The sequence below is a fragment of the Colius striatus genome, chromosome 20 (genome assembly GCF_028858725.1).
Source record: "Colius striatus isolate bColStr4 chromosome 20, bColStr4.1.hap1, whole genome shotgun sequence".
NCBI lineage: Eukaryota > Metazoa > Chordata > Aves > Coliiformes > Coliidae > Colius > Colius striatus.
This window is the reverse complement of record NC_084778.1, coordinates 5,344,428-5,365,613: the sequence shown is the minus strand read 5'-3', so window position 1 is coordinate 5,365,613 and position 21,186 is coordinate 5,344,428. Positions and strand designations below refer to the sequence as shown.

The 21,186-nt window shown below is 37.9% G+C and overlaps 2 protein-coding genes across 2 annotated transcripts in view; both read left to right on the top strand.

The window, feature by feature from the left end:
* LOC133627401 (collagen alpha-1(I) chain-like) overlaps positions 1-11,347 on the top strand; it is a 28,544-nt gene extending 17,197 nt beyond the window's left edge. Inside the window, exon 4 of the mRNA XM_062012667.1 lies at positions 11,069-11,347. Coding sequence (XP_061868651.1) covers positions 11,069-11,347 — 279 coding nt within the window. The remainder of the gene's footprint in view (positions 1-11,068) is intronic.
* RNFT1 (ring finger protein, transmembrane 1) lies at positions 11,271-19,670 on the top strand. The gene is made up of 9 exons (XM_062012567.1): positions 11,271-11,351; positions 13,167-13,585; positions 13,909-13,985; positions 14,595-14,695; positions 14,937-15,090; positions 16,766-16,924; positions 17,688-17,753; positions 18,437-18,538; positions 18,724-19,670. The coding sequence occupies exons 1-9, from the start codon at positions 11,347-11,349 to the stop codon at positions 18,856-18,858; spliced, it is 1,218 nt and encodes a 405-aa protein (XP_061868551.1). The 5' UTR covers positions 11,271-11,346; the 3' UTR covers positions 18,859-19,670.
* The last annotated feature ends 1,516 nt before the right edge of the window (positions 19,671-21,186 follow it).

Here is a 21,186-nt window from a genome sequence, read left to right as displayed (position 1 = left end):
AGAGCACAGCCTACAACTCCTGCCCTCAGCTTCTGAGACACTGATGTCCATGTCAGGTGGATTAACACAAGGTTCACCTTCCTACACACGTTGTGATGACAATTCCAACTGCTGTGGCAATGCTGGTTGCAGGAAACTGGAACTATAAGGTAACCTTCATGATTAAGACGAACTATCAATAATCATCTATTTTTAAGTACAGCATCCTATAAATCCTCCTAATTAGTAAACTAGATGTCTTCTTTTTAGCAAACAATCCCCAGCCTACTTCCTTATTTATTTTCTTGAATTCAATTATATTTGCCACCTGCTGGCCCAATCACCTAAATGACAGATTCTGGATGTAAGGTAGAAGCTGGGCCATAAACAATAATCTCATTATAGTTCAATTTAAAATATTTGCTTGCACCTATATTCCCTGCTTTATGAAAAATGTTGACACTGTTTCCTCCTCCAGGGCTCCAATGGCTGTGGGACTCTGTACACCCCTCAGGAGGTGCCAGAACAGCAGCAAGAATTTTGCACTGCTCCTTGTCTTTCACTGCCAACCCAAGAATTTTGCACTGCTCTCTGTCTTCTGCTTCCCTCCCTGTAAGAAATCAAAGCTGAGATTTTTCTGGAGGGGAGGCTAAACAAAGGGGATTTCCAAACCTGGAGTGAAAACTTGATACAGTTCCAAAAAAAAGGACCCTTGGTAAAATAAAAGTTAGGAAGGATTTCCTTAGAAGGCAAAAATAACATAACTTCTTTTAACACGAAAAGAAACAAAGGAGGCTTTATTATTTACCTATCATATGGCTCTAAAATCCACCTAGTCCATAAAACAAATTATTTCCATTTTCAAAAATCTTCCTGAATGAAATCCAGTCTGTAAAATGCACACCTTGCAGACAAACAGTTCAACTGGAAGCATGAATTCAAAAGTCTTGTTCAGTGTCATGGACTACTCTCAAGTTTGGTAAAAGTAAACAGGCACTGAAGCTATTCATTGCCTTCAAGGATTAAATGATGTAGAGGCTGATTGCTGCCCACCTGTGAAAGCACATAGTCCTATCATGTATGAGCAGAACGAAAGACTGAAGACTGAAATTCGCTTTGGTCCACTTTGTTCTTAACTACAAATGCAATAACAGCCAAATCATCAGGGTTCTACCCTGATCAAACCATCAGTTCAGGCCTTCGAAGAAATCCACATTTCCTCCCATGACCTTTTGAAGGGTACCTTGCAAACCTACCTTCAAAAACTCACTGGTACATTCTGAAGCCATTACACCTTGCTTAAAAAACACCAACACTGCAGAAAGGTTGCCTTTCTGGAACTGAATTAACAAAACTCAGCATTGTGACAGGAGACAATAAAAGCAATGACCCAGACTCTTGAGCATTTTCCCCACTTCCTACTATTACAATGTATATGACATCGTGCTGCTTCCTTTATAATTGCAGAAACTTTCTCCATTATATTTTCTAATAATTAGTTAAGAATATATAAGCACAAGTTATTCTCTAGCAACACATTGATTCTGTGATTCTGCATCTTTCATTTCACCAATCCCCTCCCAGATTTATTTTCCACTAACTTTCACAGTTTGAAAATTAATGTTAAGCCAATATTTGGTAAAATTATGATTTTATTGATCTTCTTTTGTAGTAAATGGTAATTTGGGTGAGTGTGTAAAACTGTTATTATATATAAATTAAAACATTAACCAAGGTGGAGGCATACAGTAAGTTAATGTCCTAATAGAGAAGCCTTGGAGAGAGCAACTGTACAGCATTTTTATGTAGCATGTGGGAAAACTGTGCAGCATGGGAGTTATGAATGTTAATATTGCAGCTGTACTAAATCTACTGCGCCAGGCTCAGTCTGCAAGCAAACCAGACTTGAGGAAGCACATTTTCACTGCAGCATTGGAGGCTGAAAAATAGTTAACTTGGTTTAAGTTCAACAGAATTAAGTTCAGCTTACTCACACATGAATTATGTGCACCTGTCAACTAGTCACAGACAAATAGTTCTGTTTGTAGACAACTACATGACCTGTATAAAGATTGAAATTACAGATCAGAGGAATGCATTTCACAATTATATTTTAGCACTGTGACAATTATGCATGATAGAAAACAATTACTGTACCAGAATACAACAATGAAAAATACAAGAGATTTCTGTTGACCACAATTTCATTGCTTAATCTTTTTGAAGTCCTTTATCTGCTCTCATATCTTTTTCTGAATGTAGCATAAAATGGCAGATGGACATCTGAGTGACCCTGGGCAGGATTCACTGATACTATTTTGTTGTAGTAGTTCATATTTTCTCATATAGTAAAAGAAAAAATAATGTTCTAATGCACACAGGACAAATGCTGTTCAGCTGCTGTTATCACTGTGACACGTTGAAGAAATTTAAACAAACATGCCAACTCTTCTGCAAGCCTTAAATTGGTTGTTTTTCCATAAGCATGGAACTCAATGTTGGCCTCACTGAAAACTGTGCAAAACACACTCTGCAAGCCCTTTCTGACAGGGGGCACAAAGAAACATCCTCTGTACAGAGAAATTCTGGAAGATGGGATGCATAACTTCAAATTTTGGAAAAGTATATATGCACAGTTCCACATACAAGCACAAAAGTTTGGGGCATACCTAACAGTCAGTCCTAACAGTGCTATGACATACTTCAATTAGAGGTTAATTTACCTGCATCTGTCCCCTTGTCCCCATTGCTGCTGTTCTCTACTTCTTCCCTTTTCACTAAGCTGAAGAGAATCTTTCATTGGTCTGTATATATTCAACCACATTGCTCCTTGTCCTCAATCCCTGCTCACACAGTTGACATCTCCATTTGTCTTCTCTAGGAAGCTACTGTGAAAATTCTAACTGTAATGATTTCAAAACCAACACACGCCGCCCTCCCAAGCAGTGTGGTGCGATGAACAGCATCAAAAGCAGAAATTACAGAGTGGGAGACCAAACTTTTCAAATTGGAATGCCTAAAGTTACACATTCAGATCCTTATTTACACATATGTGGAAGCTTGTTTTTCACCAAAACCACTCAGGCCTCCCTGTTACTACAGCTTTCTATATCACTCAAAAATGCTTTTGATTTAGATGGATTTCTCACCTAACTTCAGACAATCAAGTCCTACAATTTTTAACTTATAATTCAGTGCTTCAGCTGCCACATCAGTAAAAAGTCTGTTAACTTAATGGAGCCTGAATGGTAGAGCAAACTTTTTGTTAGATTTTTGATCTATGAGCATTCTGAGACCTGTCTGAAACTGATGGACAAAGCAGTAACTTTCTACTGAAAATAGGGATGGCAATGGCAGACTTCTAACCATGCAAGCTTACAGAATGACAGAATCACTGAAAGAAGTTACATATGAGCCTAATTTGAATTCCAGTGTTCCTCCACCAGCATCCTACTTAATAAGCAGTTCTTAGTTAAGTGGTAAGTACTCTTGTAAGTAGTCCTCCATTAATTCCTTCTATTAATGAAGAAAAGTACTGAGACTGCTAGAATTCACTCTAAAATTAAGATAATCATTATCATAAACAGATGTTTTACATGATAGTTTGAGGGATTAGAGTATGCTGTGATTCAGTTCAGAGATTTTAGTTCAACTGAAGACTTAGACCATAAGATAAAACGAATTAAATAGCTTCACCCTCATCTTCAACTGTATAAATAATAAAATCACCACTTTAAAGGATATAATTGGAAATCCTTGCAAAAAGACATTAGTTTTGTATCATGACCTACGTGGAAACATACTGAATTTTCTCTGCCTACTCAGAACTGGTTTTAAGCATGCCACTGCAAGAAAAGTGTACATTACAGCAAGATAACAAATGTGTCTTGCTTAACAAACAACAGTGTTATCTCCTTTGGCCAGACACCAAGTATATGGCACTATCTCTTAACCATATGCTGCAGACAAAGCCTTTAGCAGGTTGAAAGTTGAATAAGTCGTACTATCACATATCCACTTATAACTAAGCCACTGAAAAATAAGCACACAGCAAACTATGATATACATAAGAAATGCACATATATTTCTTCTCCAGACTAGTGAACTGTAAGGATCTAAAGGTCATCTGTGCATTTCCTTCTAAATCACACAAGTGTTGAGTACTGTGCTGACTCTGAACTGAACTGCCCAAGTTTCTGCTTGTTTTCCAAACAAAAATAATTTTCAAATTAGGAGGAGAAGCCCTCTGACTTTATTCCAGAAACCTTTGCCTTCTGAATTAACATCTGCATCCCAATTTTTACAACTGAAACACTTACATGGTTAAGTATGGAGAAATGTGAAGAACTATTGTTTAAACAGGGCTGTTTTCATACATACTACTTCAGAAATGTGCTGTCTCTTCACTAAGCTGTTGAGGTCTACACTGGATTTTGTGGTAACTAGGGGTACAGGATATCCATATTAGCAACAAGTAATTCTGCATTTTGCATAATACAGTTAGTAATATTTCAGTTTTCATGAGCTACGTTGCTACTACAGCGTACTATGGTACCAGCCTCAAGAACATCTGGAAACACATGCATGTTGCTGTTGAAGTCAACAGAAACTCTATCACTGATTTCAACAAGAGGAAGCATGATAAAAATAATATATCCTAACAAATTCTGTAAAGAACAGTCATAATTCCATAAACTATACAAATATCATTATGTCTTATCCAGCTAAACTATTACTATTAATTAAATCAGAAAACATCAGGCTTCATGTGGGCATAAGCAGAAGGATTTCCTAATGGCAAAACAAATATTTTTATGTAATGTTGAGGTACCGAGGGCCTTGATTGTACAAACTCATGCAAATAACTTCATAAACAAGGAGCCCCTTGATTCAAAGGAGACTACTCACTTATGTATGCTAATCACATACATTCACAGGACTGTGTCCTAAAAATTACAGCAGAGAAACTCTTGGGAAAACTGCTGCCAATGTATCTCCAAATGGTTTACTTGTTCTTTGCATGTTCAATTTTACTTATGATTCTGACAGAATTCGGGAAAAGTTATATAGCCTTGCCTCTAGATTCATACACTCCCTTAAAAATCATGATGGACATTGTTTCTGCCACTTCTACAAACTCTAGTGGTCACAGAGATTCTACAGTGATTGCTTTGTAACAGAAAGTAGTTAGATGTGGCTAGAAACTTGTGTTAGAGAAATAAATTTGAAGTGAATGAATACAATGAAGTTGTACAAAAATAATTACACCCCCTCCCTACTTACATTTCAAAATCCACATCCAGTATCTTCACTAATAAATGTTCCTTTTCTGAACAGATTACTTTAATTAAAAGTCTGTCAGGCTTTTTATTTCTTTGTTTGTTTATTCATTTTAAAGACCAGGTTTAGCACCTTCACTCAGCATCTGTTTTTCAGGCAGCCTCCTCAAATATGCTATGCCAGACAATTGCAAGCAGCTCTGGCCCATGAAAATCCTATTCAGCAGGCTATGCCTGCTTTTACTCTAATCTAGCAGTAGGTTTCCCCACCAACACATAGAAGAGGGGTATCTAGTCCCCAGGGAGCTGGAAAGTTTATCCTAATGCCATTTTTTACAGTTATTAATGCTTGAGCCTCTTATTATTATAAATCAAAACTAGCAGAATACGTTGACTTCCCAGGGTTGGGAAAAATCTTTTAGTGTTACATTTTGTATTACAGCAGTCATCTCTACTGATTTGTAATACACTTGCAATAAATAGCTTTGAGTTTTAGTTAAACCAAATCAATTCTGTTTAGGCTATTAGTCAATTTTAACAGCAACATATTGCTTGTACTGTATATTAGTAAGATAAAATATTAACATGTATTAATCTAAACATGAATAGAATACCAATGTGTTAACAAAGCAGGATTTTGCACTCTCTTTAATAAGAGACCTGAGAAAGATGTCATGGGCAAGGAGGCAAATGAAGGAAGCACAGAAAAAACTTCCATTTAGTGATGATCAATAAGAACTGGTACAGAAATGACTGCAATTTCACCAAAATACTGGAGAATATTTATGACAAGGAGCAAAACAGTGGGTTCTTGAGATTCCAAAAGGATCCAGTGCTCATTTTTACTAGACCTCTAAACAGGATCTGAGCAAGGACTGCAGCTGAGCATCTGAACACAGTACAGGATTTCCAAAGGAAGGATGCAGGCAATACTCGCCTACTATCAGATGAGAATCTTCAAAAACACTTCTCAAGATAAATTAAAAATATGAAGAGAAGCAAAGATGAAAACAATAGCATGAGGCAAACTACAAAAGATTACTTTAAAGTGGGGATTTTTTTTACCCTGTTCCTTTTAATTCTTTCAATATATTTGATCACAAAGTACAAATTTCCAAAACGCCAACACTATATAAAAAATTCTAAACCCCTGAAAAAATAGATCACAAAAATCAGAACCCACAGTAGGGTTCTGTGGCTCTTTCATGGGAAACTGGGATATGCAAGAAATTATACACTGGATCTAGATGACCATCATTTCCTTAAGATATGCTGGTTATTTATCCAAAGTCAACTCCCAATAACATTTCTATAAGCCAAAAATCTACTTGTTTCTGAGGACCTTCTTCAGTCTAATTATTTTATCTTATCCAAGGAACATTAAAAAAAATGAATAAAACAAAACAGAAAACAACTAAATCATCATTTAACCAAAAATGGCACATTTTCCTTTCCCAGAGTACTTGATTGGCACAACTTTTACAGTTTTACATCATTATCTTTAAATTGTGTAATATAACCTATTTTCCCCCCCCCACTCATTATTTTAAATCCTTCTCATACTTGTAAAATGTTACAGGCATAATCTGGATAATCTCATTACATGCTGAACATGGTCTTACTTGTGGATAAGGCTTCCTAATAAACTAACACACATCCGTTAATACCAAATCTTTTTTGTTAGAAAAGTAGAAAAGACTTCCATATCAATAGAAATGGAGAACTTTACATACTGTCATAAAACTAAAAACAGTAAATAAATATTAACTTTGTGAATGCAAAACAAGTTTTATTGACCAGTGAGGTAAATATTGACTGAGTGAATCAAATATTTACGTGCTGACGTTAATAGGACAAACCCCGTTCACACGACAAACAAGATTCTGCCCACTATATTTCTGTGTTTGTAGTTATTCTGAATGTTCTGAGAGGAAATATCTTAAAATCTGTCTACAGTGGTAATGCTTTTTAGAAACAACTTCTATGCTTTTTTTCTTAGCAACTAAAATGATAGAGGGACAGAATATTTTCATCTTGTACAAGACAAATGTTTAACAAATTGCTTTCAGACAGAATGTGTTAACTCGCTTACTAAAATCTGACCAGATGACAACATCCAAGACCTCTGATTAACTGAGCTCTAAAAAAGTAAACACAGTAAATTTTCAGTCACTCATAAGCCAAAATTTTTCTTACACACGTAGTGGTAATTAATGCCAGAAGACTCTGCACCTCACCATTTGTTCAGGTTATGCTAAGTCAGATAAAACGTTTTATAGCAGATAATCTTAATAATTACAAAGAATGACTACAAAGAATTACAAAAAGCAGACTTCTTTTTTTTTCTTTTGTGAGTTAAAGGCTGCTACCCAGTTAGGCAGCAACATCTCAGCCTGAGGTACAAAAAGAACCAGCTTCAGTAAATCAGTGTTTGCTCCAACTGACCATGTACCACTGAAGCCTCCTCCACCCCTTCCTACTATAAAAGACAAACTAACCTACATTAGTAAACTTATATAACTTTTGGACATTTCCATTTTATGAGTTATGTTAGAATATATAACTGTTTCCCAGGGAAAATAAAGAATAATTAAGGCTATAACTAGAAGCAGGTATTACAGATGGAATATAAATTAGCAAAACTATCTATCCCTTTGTAGTAAATGCACTCAAGGTAGGTTTTTACATCCACGAGAAGTCATTATTCAATAGACTCATGCACACAAAGATTCACTCATTCAGATCAACACATTGGATCAGAAAAAAAAAAAAACAAACAAAAAACAGTTGTGAGAAACTTAAAAGATTCTACTGAATATCCTGTTACCTTTAAGCACACCCATTGAAGGATACCAAGGTATTATACAGTGGATGATCATTACAGTACATCTTGTGACCTAAATACCTTTGTAATGGTCTTACAACAGCAATTAACACATGCATCATCTAAAATTCTTTGAATTTTTTTACTATTTTTGAGTAAGTGTATTTAACAAATCCTTCAACATTACTACAAGAAAAGACCAGTTCAGAAAACAGCTTCTCCACTTCATCCTAATGACCATGGGAATTGCCCGCTCCTTCTTGTGGATAAAGACAGAGGCTGAGCACCCTCCTGTGCAGAGACCAAAAATTACAACTGCTCTTTGCGGCTCAACTATCTCATTTTCATTCAAGGCTCCATCTATACACAAACCCCAAGACTCTAGGATCTAATTCACCAGTTTCAACACAATTCTATGACATCATTCCAGTGGAACTACTCAGCTTAGAATGACTTAACAGAAATGAGCACACTGGCGTACATAGAGAGCTAATAAGGTTTCAGGAAACCTTGGGGAAAAAGGTGACGTCACACTACAGCAAAGGTTGTGTAATTGCAGGAGCTAGTTTTAAAAAGATTAAGCATTCAAAGCTCAGGAAGCATTCAAATTTTAAAGGTCATCTAAGCCTCTTGGCAAGACTTTCACATCTTTCCAACAATTTAAACTAAACCGTCTTAATTTTGCAAAACTCTTCCACACTCAAGCAACATTTTGTGTATAATGAAGACAACCAATAAAAGCCTTTGAATATTCAGGACATTCTGCTGTTTTACAGACTCTTGCAAGAAAACATTTTTTTTATCATATCATTAACTACAATTCCTTTGCATGTATCTCAGATCAGTTGCTTTAAATTTCACCAAAGCTGTACACTATCTAATTTTAGAGGACTAGTTCTTTCCACATCTTCTGATGAAAAAGTCATATTACAGTTTACTAGGAGGAAAAAGAGATGAAGATTGCAATCCCTTAATCTGCTCTACACAGGAAGACTTCTGCAGAGCTCCTTCAGAATTAGGACTAGGATACAAAATATTTTCTTCTAGTATTTCTAGGTACAGATCTAGCTCTCAGCAACTTTTAGTAGGGAGTAACTGTTGGAAAGGTAAGTGTTGTGCTGCCTGGACATCACTGGCAGAGTTCCACAAGGACCAGTGTTTGTTCCAGTATTGTCTCATGTATTTAACAACCACAGGAAAAGCAGGAATATGCTGAGGAAATCTGCTGATAGCATCAATTAAGGAGGTATCACCTATACCCAGGAGGATGAGAATGCTTGTGATATTTCTAATCTGAGTGTGTATATATATCCAAAAATATGGCTGGACACCAATACAATTGTTGGTATTAAATTTGTAGCCATCCAAGGAGGAGAGTCCAAAATACAGATTGGTAAATTTATTACTAGATATTACATGTGTGCAATACTCATGGGAACAGACTTTCCATTTTATGCTAATGCTGAAATCTTTACTGTGTCAGGAGTTATTAAATCCAGAGGTCATTAATAGCACCAGGAAAACATACCTGTTAAATAACAACATCACTGAAGAGTTACATACCTTCTAATGAGCTGTGAACTGAAGATAAATCAGCAAGTGACCTGCAGGAGCAGACATTATTGATTAATAAGCTGCCATAAATTCCAGTTTCCAGTGCATGAGAAACAGTCTGAGAAGAACTTTGATTTAAAACTACATTTGTACTTTAATGCATTTTATAATTACAAAAAAGAAACAGCTGAATGAGGCTTTTATATTTATCCACTCCCAAGCACTGTACAGAAGGCATGCATAATTTATGAATGTAAAATACTACTTAAAAATAAAAGATTTATAATTGCTTTTTCTGATTCGAGACTCAAATTAAGATTTTTCACATTGTCCTTCATGATCTAAACACTCTGTGAATGACTAACTGAGCAAAGAGTAAGACAGTGAACAATCTGGCACAGCATAAGTCAAACACATCGGTTTTCTGTTATCCTTGGAAGGGTGAGGATACAGCCCCAGAATTCTTAGAGTTCTTCCAGACAAGTGTCTGAATTCTGCAATTGGTGCTGCTATTGAACACTATTGAGATAATGATGCAGGAGGACTATACAAATTAGAAAGATTTCTGAGTTCAGAGGGCCTCCTGAAACAGAGGACTCATGGGTTTAATAGTTAAGTGGATCCATTAGCCCAGGTTTCTTCCAATACATCTGCCACAGTCCGAGTGAAATTTTCAGTCAAGAAATTCTAGATACAGATTCCAAAAACATCACACAAACTGAGCAAATTCTGCAGATGCCTCCTTAAAACCTACCTCCAACAGAAACAGAAGTGTGTCCAGTATTTTCATCTTCTTCCTCAAGTATAAAAGAGAAAGTTAATGGTTAGGTGATACGTGTTACTAAATGCCAAGCTACTCCCCTCTTCTAAATGCTTTGTTTTCCACCTCATGAGAGTTGATGCTTAAGTGCCAGTCCTTTACCTCACCCAGGGTTACTGACCCCAAAGCATTTCTTTATTTAAAATTTTCAATGAGAACTGTATTTCTGCTTTAACTCAACACAGGACTCATTTTCAAAACTGCTCAGCTATTAGGCACTGGTTTCTGTGTGAGCTGCATACCTATTTTCTTTTAGAAAAATGCCCAAGCCAAGGAAAGCAGATGCCATTTCTGGATGGGAACTGATTTACACAAGAGCATATTTTGAAAGAAAACCATGAATCTATTTAATGCCAAGCTTCTCCTAAGAGCTACAGCAGCATTAACTAGGACAGCATTTTCCTCAGGTTTCCTAGGAGGCAAAGCCAATTTCCAGACAGCAGGACTTCCCTGTGGTGAGCACTAATCGCCACTGAGAAGTGATGACACCGCAGCATATCTGTATATTTATATAGATATTTCTTAATTTCCGTTGTTATTATTGTCTTGCCAGATTAAATTAATTGAGGCTTTAAATAAAAAACCAACAGGAACCGTTTCCGCCTCCTCTAGTTCGGTGGGCCCAGAACACAGCCAGCGCCCGGCGCCCAGGCTGAGGCGAGCCCTCCTCACCGCCTCACACGCCCCCATCCCCAGACGGGGCGAAAGCCTAGCGAACCGCTGCAGCTTGTTGCCAAAGCAACTCCCAGCTTGGGGCCTTCCTCCTCCCCTCCCGGCTCCTCCTCTTCCTCCCCCGCCGCGCCCTTTCCCACCCACTCGGCCTGGGCTGCGGCGATGGAGGCGGCGGGCGGCCTGGGCCGCGGCGCCGGGCGGGAGGCGCCGGCCGCCTGATGAGGTACCGCCGCCGGGCCGCGGCTGCGCGCCTCGCCGCGCTCGTGTAGGGGAGGGCGGGAGAAGGGGCTGGCGGCGGCCGCTCCCCCTGAGCGGGGGCCAGGAAGCGAGAACGCGCCCCCTGGGTCACCCCTTCCCTGCCCCGGGACTGTGGAGGCCAGTGGGTGTCCTGCCGCCGCCGCCGAGGGGCTGGCGGCGAGTTACGGCGGCGGCGCGGCCTGTGAGGGGCGCGGGCGAGGCCGCGGCGGCCCGGCGGGAGCGGCTCCGCAAGTGCAGGAAGAGAGGGGGAATATTCGACGAGAAGAACCCGCCCCAAAGGCCTTATTTTATCAAATTTTGGGGGGGAAAGAGGTTCCGGGGGCCGTCGCAGCGCGCGGGATACTTACGCTTTGAAATCTCGTTTAATGAACTTGGAAGTTTGTTGGGCAGAGAGCCAAGGGTGCCGCATCGCTTCAACAGTGGGATCGCTCCCTTTTAAAACACCCAACTGTCAGTTTTTGCAGAAGGCCCTAAACTACCAAATAAAGAGAGCTAATGAGATTAATTTTTTTCCTTATCCCCCCGCCCCCACTTTTAAAAGCAGCATTCGTGGCCTGATGCTGCAGGCACCCAGTAACACTGCTTGTGCAAGTCAACACTGTCTCTGGTTTCTTTATTCATGTGTGTAAAATTACAGAACATGAATTGTGGCTGGATTTAAGTATGATGTAATCTTTGGCCAACAAAAATACAGTAGTAGTACCAGCAGCATTTCTAAATGGTAGTAAATTCCCCTATTGAGATATTGTTTAAGATGATGCAACTTGCTCTTCTACTCTCCGTTTTAAAGGCCAAAGAATTCTAGTTTTGTGCAAATATATATTAAGAACGAGTTGCAGTGTAAAACCAATTTTGCTTTAACCTTTTTGTATCCCCAGTGAAACTAGCTGTGTTTATACACTAAGCTTTGGGGGAAAAAAAAAATCAAAGAGGAATCTGGGAGAGTTTAAATTATTGAAAAAGGATGATAAAATTGGCAAGGTTTCAGTAATATTTGACAGAGACAAGTATTGTGCCAAATCCATCTTCTAAGCATTCTCCAAAATCATTACTCTTGGTGTTACACTAATCTAGACAAGCAGATTTAACACTCTCTCATAAAGACTGAAACACAACTGAAAAACTGCCCTGGAAGACAACAGAAAGATGTCAGCAGACAGAAATAAAACTTCATTTGGGTGGTCTCACAATTAGATGACTGCTCATTGGCTACTTTTCGTTTTTCGCCTGGACCATATGGAACAGGCTCCTTTAAATGCCTCTTACAAAATGGACTAACCTGGTTCTGCTCACGTACCCAGCCAGGATAATCTTGTTAATCTCACCACGGCCCTGAATTTTGAGTGTGCACTGGCTTTTGATACGACTTGTCTCTGAACACTTACCATTTTATGGATGCATGTAAATGTACTTTTTGCTTCCTTCCCATCACTGTTTGCTCCTTCTTTGGCCTACTCTTGTTGCTATTTTTGTGAAGTTGGGCAGCAGTTCGAGAGCCCTTCTGTACCAGCTAGTGCAGGTCTCCTGTGCAGCGGCTTTTGCTGTTCTGATTTGCACCAAAGCAACTCTATATTTTACTAAGGCAGCCTGGGACAGGTTTTCAGAAAATCTGCAGGTGAAAGGCAGTCATTTAATATGGCACACAGGAAGTAGCTCTAACAGAATCTTTACTTCACACTCACACTCAGTACAATTTGTTGTATTCTTATTTGTTGGGGGTTTTGTCTCCCAGGACTAGTTATTTCTTCCTTCAGCTGTGATTTCTAATATTCCACTCTAGGAGACAAAACAGCAAGAATCTGAACCAGAAAAAAAACCCCACCATGCAACCAAACTGCAGTCACCTCCTCAACATCCAAGGGAGTGGTGGTGACTCTCCATCTTCTCAGAGCACCCACGCAGCAAGGCTCTCGGGCGAGAGCTCGTGCCATCACGGCGGAGACGTTCGCGTCCAGCTGAACTCTGCTGTGGGAGAAGCCAGAGACACTGCGAGTTCCCGGCACTCGAGGCCGAGTTCCCAGAATCGCTCTCATGGGCATGCCCACAGTGAAGCAGGGGGGCTTGATGATTCCACTCCAGACTCAGAGGAGCACAGCAGCAGCTCCCTCTCAGAGCTCAGATACCTCCTCCAGTGGCTGCACAAAAGTCTGCCATATATCTTGATTCTGTGTGTCAAATTGATCATGCAGCATATAATTGGTAGAGTATAACAAAATAAGGTCTGAGGGAAACAGACCCTTCCCCCAAAGACATCTACTAATAACCATGCCTGAAATATAATTCAATTTATTTTTAGCTTTATTTTTATTTGCTTCATTCATCAAAAAGAGATTTACTAAACTACATTTCAGTGGCTTCTGTTTCCTTTGCTGGCATATGTATGATGTGCTTAATTATTCTGGCTTCATAGCCTCAGCTATTAATTGTAATTACAAAGACATATTTGAAGTGGCTTTTTTTTTTAATTCAGTTTGGAGTTTTGTTTAGTTTCTTATGTATAACTGACCCTTTTTTCCTAATAGGCATTTCCCTTGGAATTGGGCTGCTAACAACTTATATGTATGCAAACAAAAGCATAGTAAATCAGGTTTTTTTAAGAGTAAGTATTACCCTATGCAACAAAATTCTGTAAGTTAACCAAGACCTTTATCCATCATTTTTGAAAGGAATGTAAATAGAAATGCTGGTTTATTTACTGATTAATATTATGTGTCAAGGTATCAAGAAGGAAGTAAAGTCTTAATGCTTCTGTACAGTGTAGAGCTTCTCAGATAACTAAGGTTTGCAAAATTCAAAAAGAAACCTTCCCGCCCCTCCCCCTTTGAATATTGAAATCACCTCAACTGATAAAAGCTTTTTCAATTTTTGGAAGAACTGTAGAATCAAACAGCAGTTGACAGTTTAAACTTTAAGCTATCTGTGCACTCCTAAAGGAAAAATTGTTCTTTCTTCTGCGAGGTGGGGTTTGGTTGTGTTTTTAGAAAAAGAAAACCCTTGATACGCATAGCAGTTATTATGTTAAAAACATTAAAATGACTGCTTTACTTACCATTGAGTTCTTTTTGTTTCATTTGACCTGAAATCACTAAGATAAAATCCTCTAGTACTGAAATTGTTCAGGTGCAACAGACTTAGTGTTTTAGAGATATATTTAAGACACTGATATAGAGATAAGGGCTATAATATGTCTTTAAAAATTACCTTACAGGAACGGTGCTCCAAGTTGCAATGTGCTTGGTTACTAGTATACCTAACTGGATCATCTCTCCTCTTGTATTACACCTTTCATTCTCAGTCACTGTATTACAGGTAAGCAGAGGAAAAGTTCTACTCACATAAAAAATACTCAAATACTAATTGGGAGTGTTTTATCTGGGCTGCTTCTGTTTTTCCTTAATTGTGGCATTGGTTTCTCTTTAATTTTCTTAGAAAATATTTTTCCTTTGTGTAAAACAAGTTTCCTGATTTCATTAAGCCTGTCACAATAATCTCTCATAATGCTTTCCTCCAAACAGGGTGCTCCAGTAACTTCTGATACTTCTTTTTGTAGCTTAATCTTCTTAAACCCTACTGTGGATTTGATGAACTTCTGGGAGGTACTTTGGATTGTGGGAGTCACGGACTTTATTCTGAAATTCCTCTTCATGGGCTTCAAGTGCTTTATTCTCTTGGTGCCTTCTTTTATGATGTCCTTTAAATCCAAGGTAAGGAAACAAATTCTATTTTTGCTTACACATGGAGATTCTTTTATGGTAAAATTAGCCAATTATTAAATTCCACCCAGAGAAAAGTCTTTTTAATTAAAGGTCTGTGCATAATCCACCACTATACTGTGGGCAAGTAAACCCTGTGGATTTCATGTTCTTCCCTGCTTGGTGCTAAGGAAGGTTTACAGTCTGATCTGAAACAATTACTTGTATTATGTCTTTGGATAAATGGGTTTATTTCTGTCTCTAAGTGGGGGGGATGAAGAAACCTTTTATTTCTGCAATGGAAGTATGCAGGGAGATAGCATGGAGCAGCTGAGGCACAGCAGATTTTTTATGTGCACAACTAACTGCCATGGGAAGATTTTAAGATCTGCACAGGCAAACAGCTGCTTTTTCCTGTCTATTCAAAAAAGAATTCTGATATATTTATTTTTGTTAATAACCAATATTTGTGTCAGGTCAATGAATTTGTTTCACAGCTTAATTCCTCGAGCCAGTGAAGCTTAAAAATTTTCACAGAAGCCTATAGGGACTGGTGGGGTATTTATTTTTATCTGCTTCCTGAGGTGAGACAGGCAAAACCAATTACTTTTTTTGTCAAAGTAGTAAATACTAGTACAGTGTCAAAAAAAAAAAAACAACAAACCCAAAAACCAGACAAAACACTCCCAAGTACAGTTCAAATGGGGCAGCATCTGAACAGGACCTTTTGGTGAAAATGTACCAGAACAATTTTTTCTCTAAATACCAGTTTATAATCAAGATCTGTCTTTTTTTTTTTTTTTCTCTACTAGTGACAGAACATCCAAAAATAATTACTGAAAATTCCATTACACCAACTGTGACCTAAACTGTGGCTAAATTAAAGAAGGAATCTGGTCAACAGTGGCAAATTGTGGCACTACCCAGTGTACATGATAGAAGGAGTACTTCTTCCCTGTTATAAATATAGTTTTAAAGATAAATTTAAGGAAATCAAGTAAGAGCTAAGCTAGATATCTGTGATTATACATGCACACACACACACACAGGGTGCTCTGTGCAGGACACTTGTGCTAACTTGTGTAATTGTTACTCAGTGATTTTTAGGGTGTTGCTGAACTCTCTTCAGTCCAGCTCCCCTATGCTTCTTTTCTGGCCCTCAATTTTCTTATCACCCTATCCTATACAGGAGTTAATTATCAAAAGAAAAGGCTTCTTACACAGCATGAAATAATGCTTACAGGAAAACAGTCTGTATTTTATGATTGTTAATGAAACAATGGGTCTTACTCTCATTTTTTTAACTCTTAATGCAGGACACAGCTCTGCTAATGACAAGCTGATCTATGCGAACAAATTTGTCTTATTTTCCTTTTTCATCCTTTTTTTTAATGCTTATGAAATTAAGTATGATAGCACTGTTAAGTAGGTAGGCATCTGACAAAGCCACCCTATTTTAGCCTACTGATTTGGTTTTCTGCAGTACAGATTGATGTTATTTGTACAGATGTGGCGAGACTCATCAGGTGGTCTATCATTCTTTTTCATGCTTCATATTTATTACAAGAAGTAATATTCAAGATATTACCAGGAAGCTACTCCAAAGAATTATAATACATCTTGTCTCTGTATTTTAAAAATCCTTTGTGTTTTTATCTTGAGCAATTCCTTTGCATGTCTTGCTTAGGGCTACTGGTACATGCTGTTAGAAGAACTCTGCCAGTATTACCGTATGTTTGTCCCCATCCCAGTTTGGTTCCGTTATCTTATTGGCTATGGGGAGCTGGAGAGTGTACTAGGACGGACCCTTGGGATATTGCTGGGCCTTCTCTACCTCATCCTAAAAGTAAGTAAGCTTTATATTCCTCTCAACCTATTTTGCAGTAATTATCACTGGAGAATTAGAGACACAGAACACATTTCTCAAAGTTTCTGTGTTTGACCTGACTTGCAAGTTGATGCTTCAGTTTTACTGATACAGCCTTCCAAGACTGACAGGAAAACTGGCTCAGGCACTAAGTAGTTTTCCTCCACCTGTTCTGGGAATGGATTGGGGTTGCATAGAAAAGAACACTGTTACTATAGATCCCCTCATGTCAGACAGTGGTCACATTTATCAAATAGAGCTTGCAAAAACAAAGGTAAAAATCATGGCTAAAAGAACCAGCATTTTCCAGAAAACTAGATTTTATCTCTGTTATCCTGTGTAATGCTAAACAAGTTAAACACAAGTGTTCATCCTGGCTATCTACTTCACCAAAGATCTAATCTGCCCCAAATGTATGGCATCTTAATTGCAAGTCTTAAGGCTCTTGCATGTACAATAATAACATTGATGTATTTGCACCCAGGGGCTTTGTTTCAGAACTTCAGCACTATTTCTCTTTTAAAAAACAGACACCTACTGGGGAAAAAAAACCCCTTCAGGCAGAATTCTTAGTTTGGTTAGATATTAAGCAACTACAATAAGGTCACTCTGAACTATAGATCTGCTTATGTTCCTACCAACTAGCAGCAAGACCTCTATAGTTTGGGAATATGCACAAAAGCTTGGAAGCTTTTTAGTTGAGAGAGAAAAACACTAAAGCATAACTTCTTTCCCATTTCAGATTTTGAGCTTATTTGGACAATTGAGAAACTTCAGGCAGGTCTTACGGATCTTTTGTACACGACCAGTGAGTACTGAATACTCTTATAACAGTAAACCCAAGTTACATGAAAATACTTCAACACCCCTAATTGTATTCTGCATGTCTCTTCAGATAAATCTATGTGAAATAACATACCCTTTTTGTCCAGCTTCCTAGCTTTCAACTGGAGTAAATATTGGGTGGATGCAAACTTCAGTTCTCACTAATTACGCTGAAATAATTGACATACAAGTAACTTGGGATTTTAAGTTTGTAGGTAATCTTTCTCTGTAGCAAGAGGTATTGCTTAGAGACTGCTACTCATGCAGTAAAACGTATTGGACATTTTGGAGCACAGTGTCATTAAACTAAAAGAATAATAAGGCATTTCTTATTGTTTAAGTGCTATCTTGATCAAATCAGAATTTAACACAGTGTTTTGCTCAGAAGTCACTGTTAAAATAAAACTGATACATATTTTCCCAGTAACTGTGATCAGGGGAAGATACTAACTTGACAGCATGGTAAAGTGGGAGCCTATAAGCTTTAGGCTGCAAGGCAACTGTTAAAAACCTTACCAACATTTCATTGGATAAAGGATTGAATAGTTTTCCTGACATAGCAGCCCTTATTCTCAATTCCATTCTGTTCTGGTATTTTTGTGTTTCATTTTGGCTTTCCCCTTCCCCCTAGGAACTAATATCTGCGGAAAATACTTTGTTTTACAGCACTATGGGGTGACAGCTAGCAAGAGACAGTGTTCTGAATCAGATGATATTTGTTCTATCTGCCAAGCTGAATTTCAGAAGCCCATTCTGCTTCTCTGCCAGGTAATACAGATAATTTAAAACATTCTTAAGTTTGCAGAACAATAATTAGTAAACAAAACAACAGAAAAGTTAGATTAGTGATTATATGTCTCTGATTATTTTTAGAAATCAGGCTATGCAAATAATATGCCATCTTATAAATGGAGGAGCTTAGAAGCTCTAAGTTCTCATTCTTTTCATTACAGCACACATTTTGTGAAGAATGCATCTCTTTGTGGTTTAATAGAGAAAAAACTTGTCCACTCTGCAGAACTGTTATTTCAGACCATGTTAACAAGTGGAAGGATGGAGCTACATCTATGCATCTACAGATTTTCTGAAGCGTGTCAAAATTTGTTTTACAGTTTGTTTGTTCAAACTGAGGTTTTTCAGTTTAGTGCCATTCAAACTGTAAGTGGCACAAGGAATGAATTTTCAGATTCTAGACATCAAACTTCTGTGAAATGTTCCAGTGTTTAAAACAGTGCAGAAAATGTTAACTTGACCTTCTTAAGTATAAAAAAGTAAGTTTTCAGAATGAATGCAGAAAAGCCAGCATTGCTTCTCTTGTGATTCTTTTAGGAAACAATCAAATCCTTGAAAAATGCTGCATTACTTCTTGCATCAGAACATGCAACATGCAAGATGTTGCATTCAACATCTTACACTAAGCAGAGTTGCAGACTGTACTAAATTGCATTTATCCTTCTAACATTCAAATGAAAAGGTCAACCTACAAATTTTACTATCATCAAATTTTAAGCTCTGGACTACAGTGGGAATTAGAACTGCTTGTCACATGGCATTAAAGATCCTTTAATTCTTGCCCAATGGAAAAGAGAAATCAGCTTCTTATTCATGCACCTGTAACAGCAACTATTTCTCACTGTACCTGGAGATAAGCCACAAGAGCAAGATGTTTCCCCTTTAGGTTCTTGTAGACTTCTAACAGATCTTTGGCTTAATACATAAACCAACCACTAGTTTTTTATTTAGCATTTTATAAAGTTGGTATTTTTAAAACAAATCTTTAATACTATATTTTTGTCATAACAGGAACCAGATTTTCTTACAGGGGAGAATCAATTTTATACTATATTTGCAATTTGTAGTATGCGTAAAAGTCCGAGAGAATAAATGCATTTAAATCTAATTGTTTGGTGCATGTTGAATAAAGAAACAAGATTCCTTACTGTTTCAGTATTAACTTACATGTCAGCACAAAACAACAGCTCACAGCTAGGTATACTCTTCCTGCTAAAAATCTCTAGAAAACAAAACCCCTCCAAATGCTACAACTTACTCATAAATGAATTATAGAGCTAACTCAAATACAGTCTCACTGTTCTTTCCCTGCTTGTCTTTTTTTCACCTTTATTTAGATAAGGATGGAAAAACCCACTCAAAATTATTTTGTTACAGCAAAGTTAAATTGAGTTGCCATTAACTTGATCTTAACTGAATACACCTTTAGGAAACTTCTAAATCCAGAGGAAAAAAAACAGAATTAAGAAGTTAAACGCTTACTTGATGAATGATTTAGCAACTGATATGGCCAGGCAGAGTGAGTACTATGAAGCTGACTCTGACACAGCCAAATTTATAGGGGTGACAGGCCACAATGGGAGAGTGCCCTGAAAGACACAGCCAAAAGTGCAATATGATTTGTCTTTTATTCTTTTCCTCTGATTACTTTTTTTCCTGTAAGATCCAGTAAAAATTATCCAAACCCAGTAATATTATAAACACATTTTATTAAAAAAATGAAGGACTAAAAAGATATTTTGATCAACCAGTTCAGATTTACACTTCATAAATGAAACAAGTCATTCTCATCTTTAGTCACACAGAAAAAAATGATTAACTTACATCCATGGATGACATCCTCTCTGATCTGCTCATCAGCATCACGCGTGAGATGCAACTTTTCCTTACCAGTCCCTCAGGCCTGGGCAGCCACCCTCCTTTCCACACACACACACCCCCAGCACACGACTCTGCAGGGGACAGAATAGAGAAGAGGGTGACAAATGGCAATCAACAGCCACTTTTTAAGAGCCCAAGAACCTGGGTGAAGGTCCTAGCCCTTGGTAAGACAGGCCGATCAGAAGTGGCATGTCAGGTCCTTGGAGTTTTAAGGAATTCCTCCTCCCTCCCTTTCCCTTCAATGCCATCCTGAAAGTCAATGCTTTAGATCCACAGTTATACTTAGGGCTTATCTACTTCCTAAAACAAACAAACAAAAAAGTCACTGGGATTAACATATGTTTAAATTTGCTTTTAATTGCTTTTCACATCCATCATATTCAGCACTTGAGTATATTTAATTCCAGTAAACTGTGAAAGATGAAAACCAGAATAGTTATTACCTTTAGTTCTCCTAAGGCAGCTCAAATTTATTTCTTGAAGACAGCTACAAAGCCAAGTTAATCTGGAAGAGAATGATCTCTAGGTGTTCATAGATAGGAACCGCATACAGTACGTTGTCATGGATCTGCAGGAAGGATATTTAGGTAATTTGCCTTGTTCTTAACTTCTCTTCCTCCCTTACCCCTTAGGGTAATGGATTTCCCTTGAAACTGGGAGAATAAAACAGCAACAATCCTGCTGTAGAGACAGGATTTTTAAAAACCCCACCAAAACCCAAGCATCTGTTCTAAGAACAATCA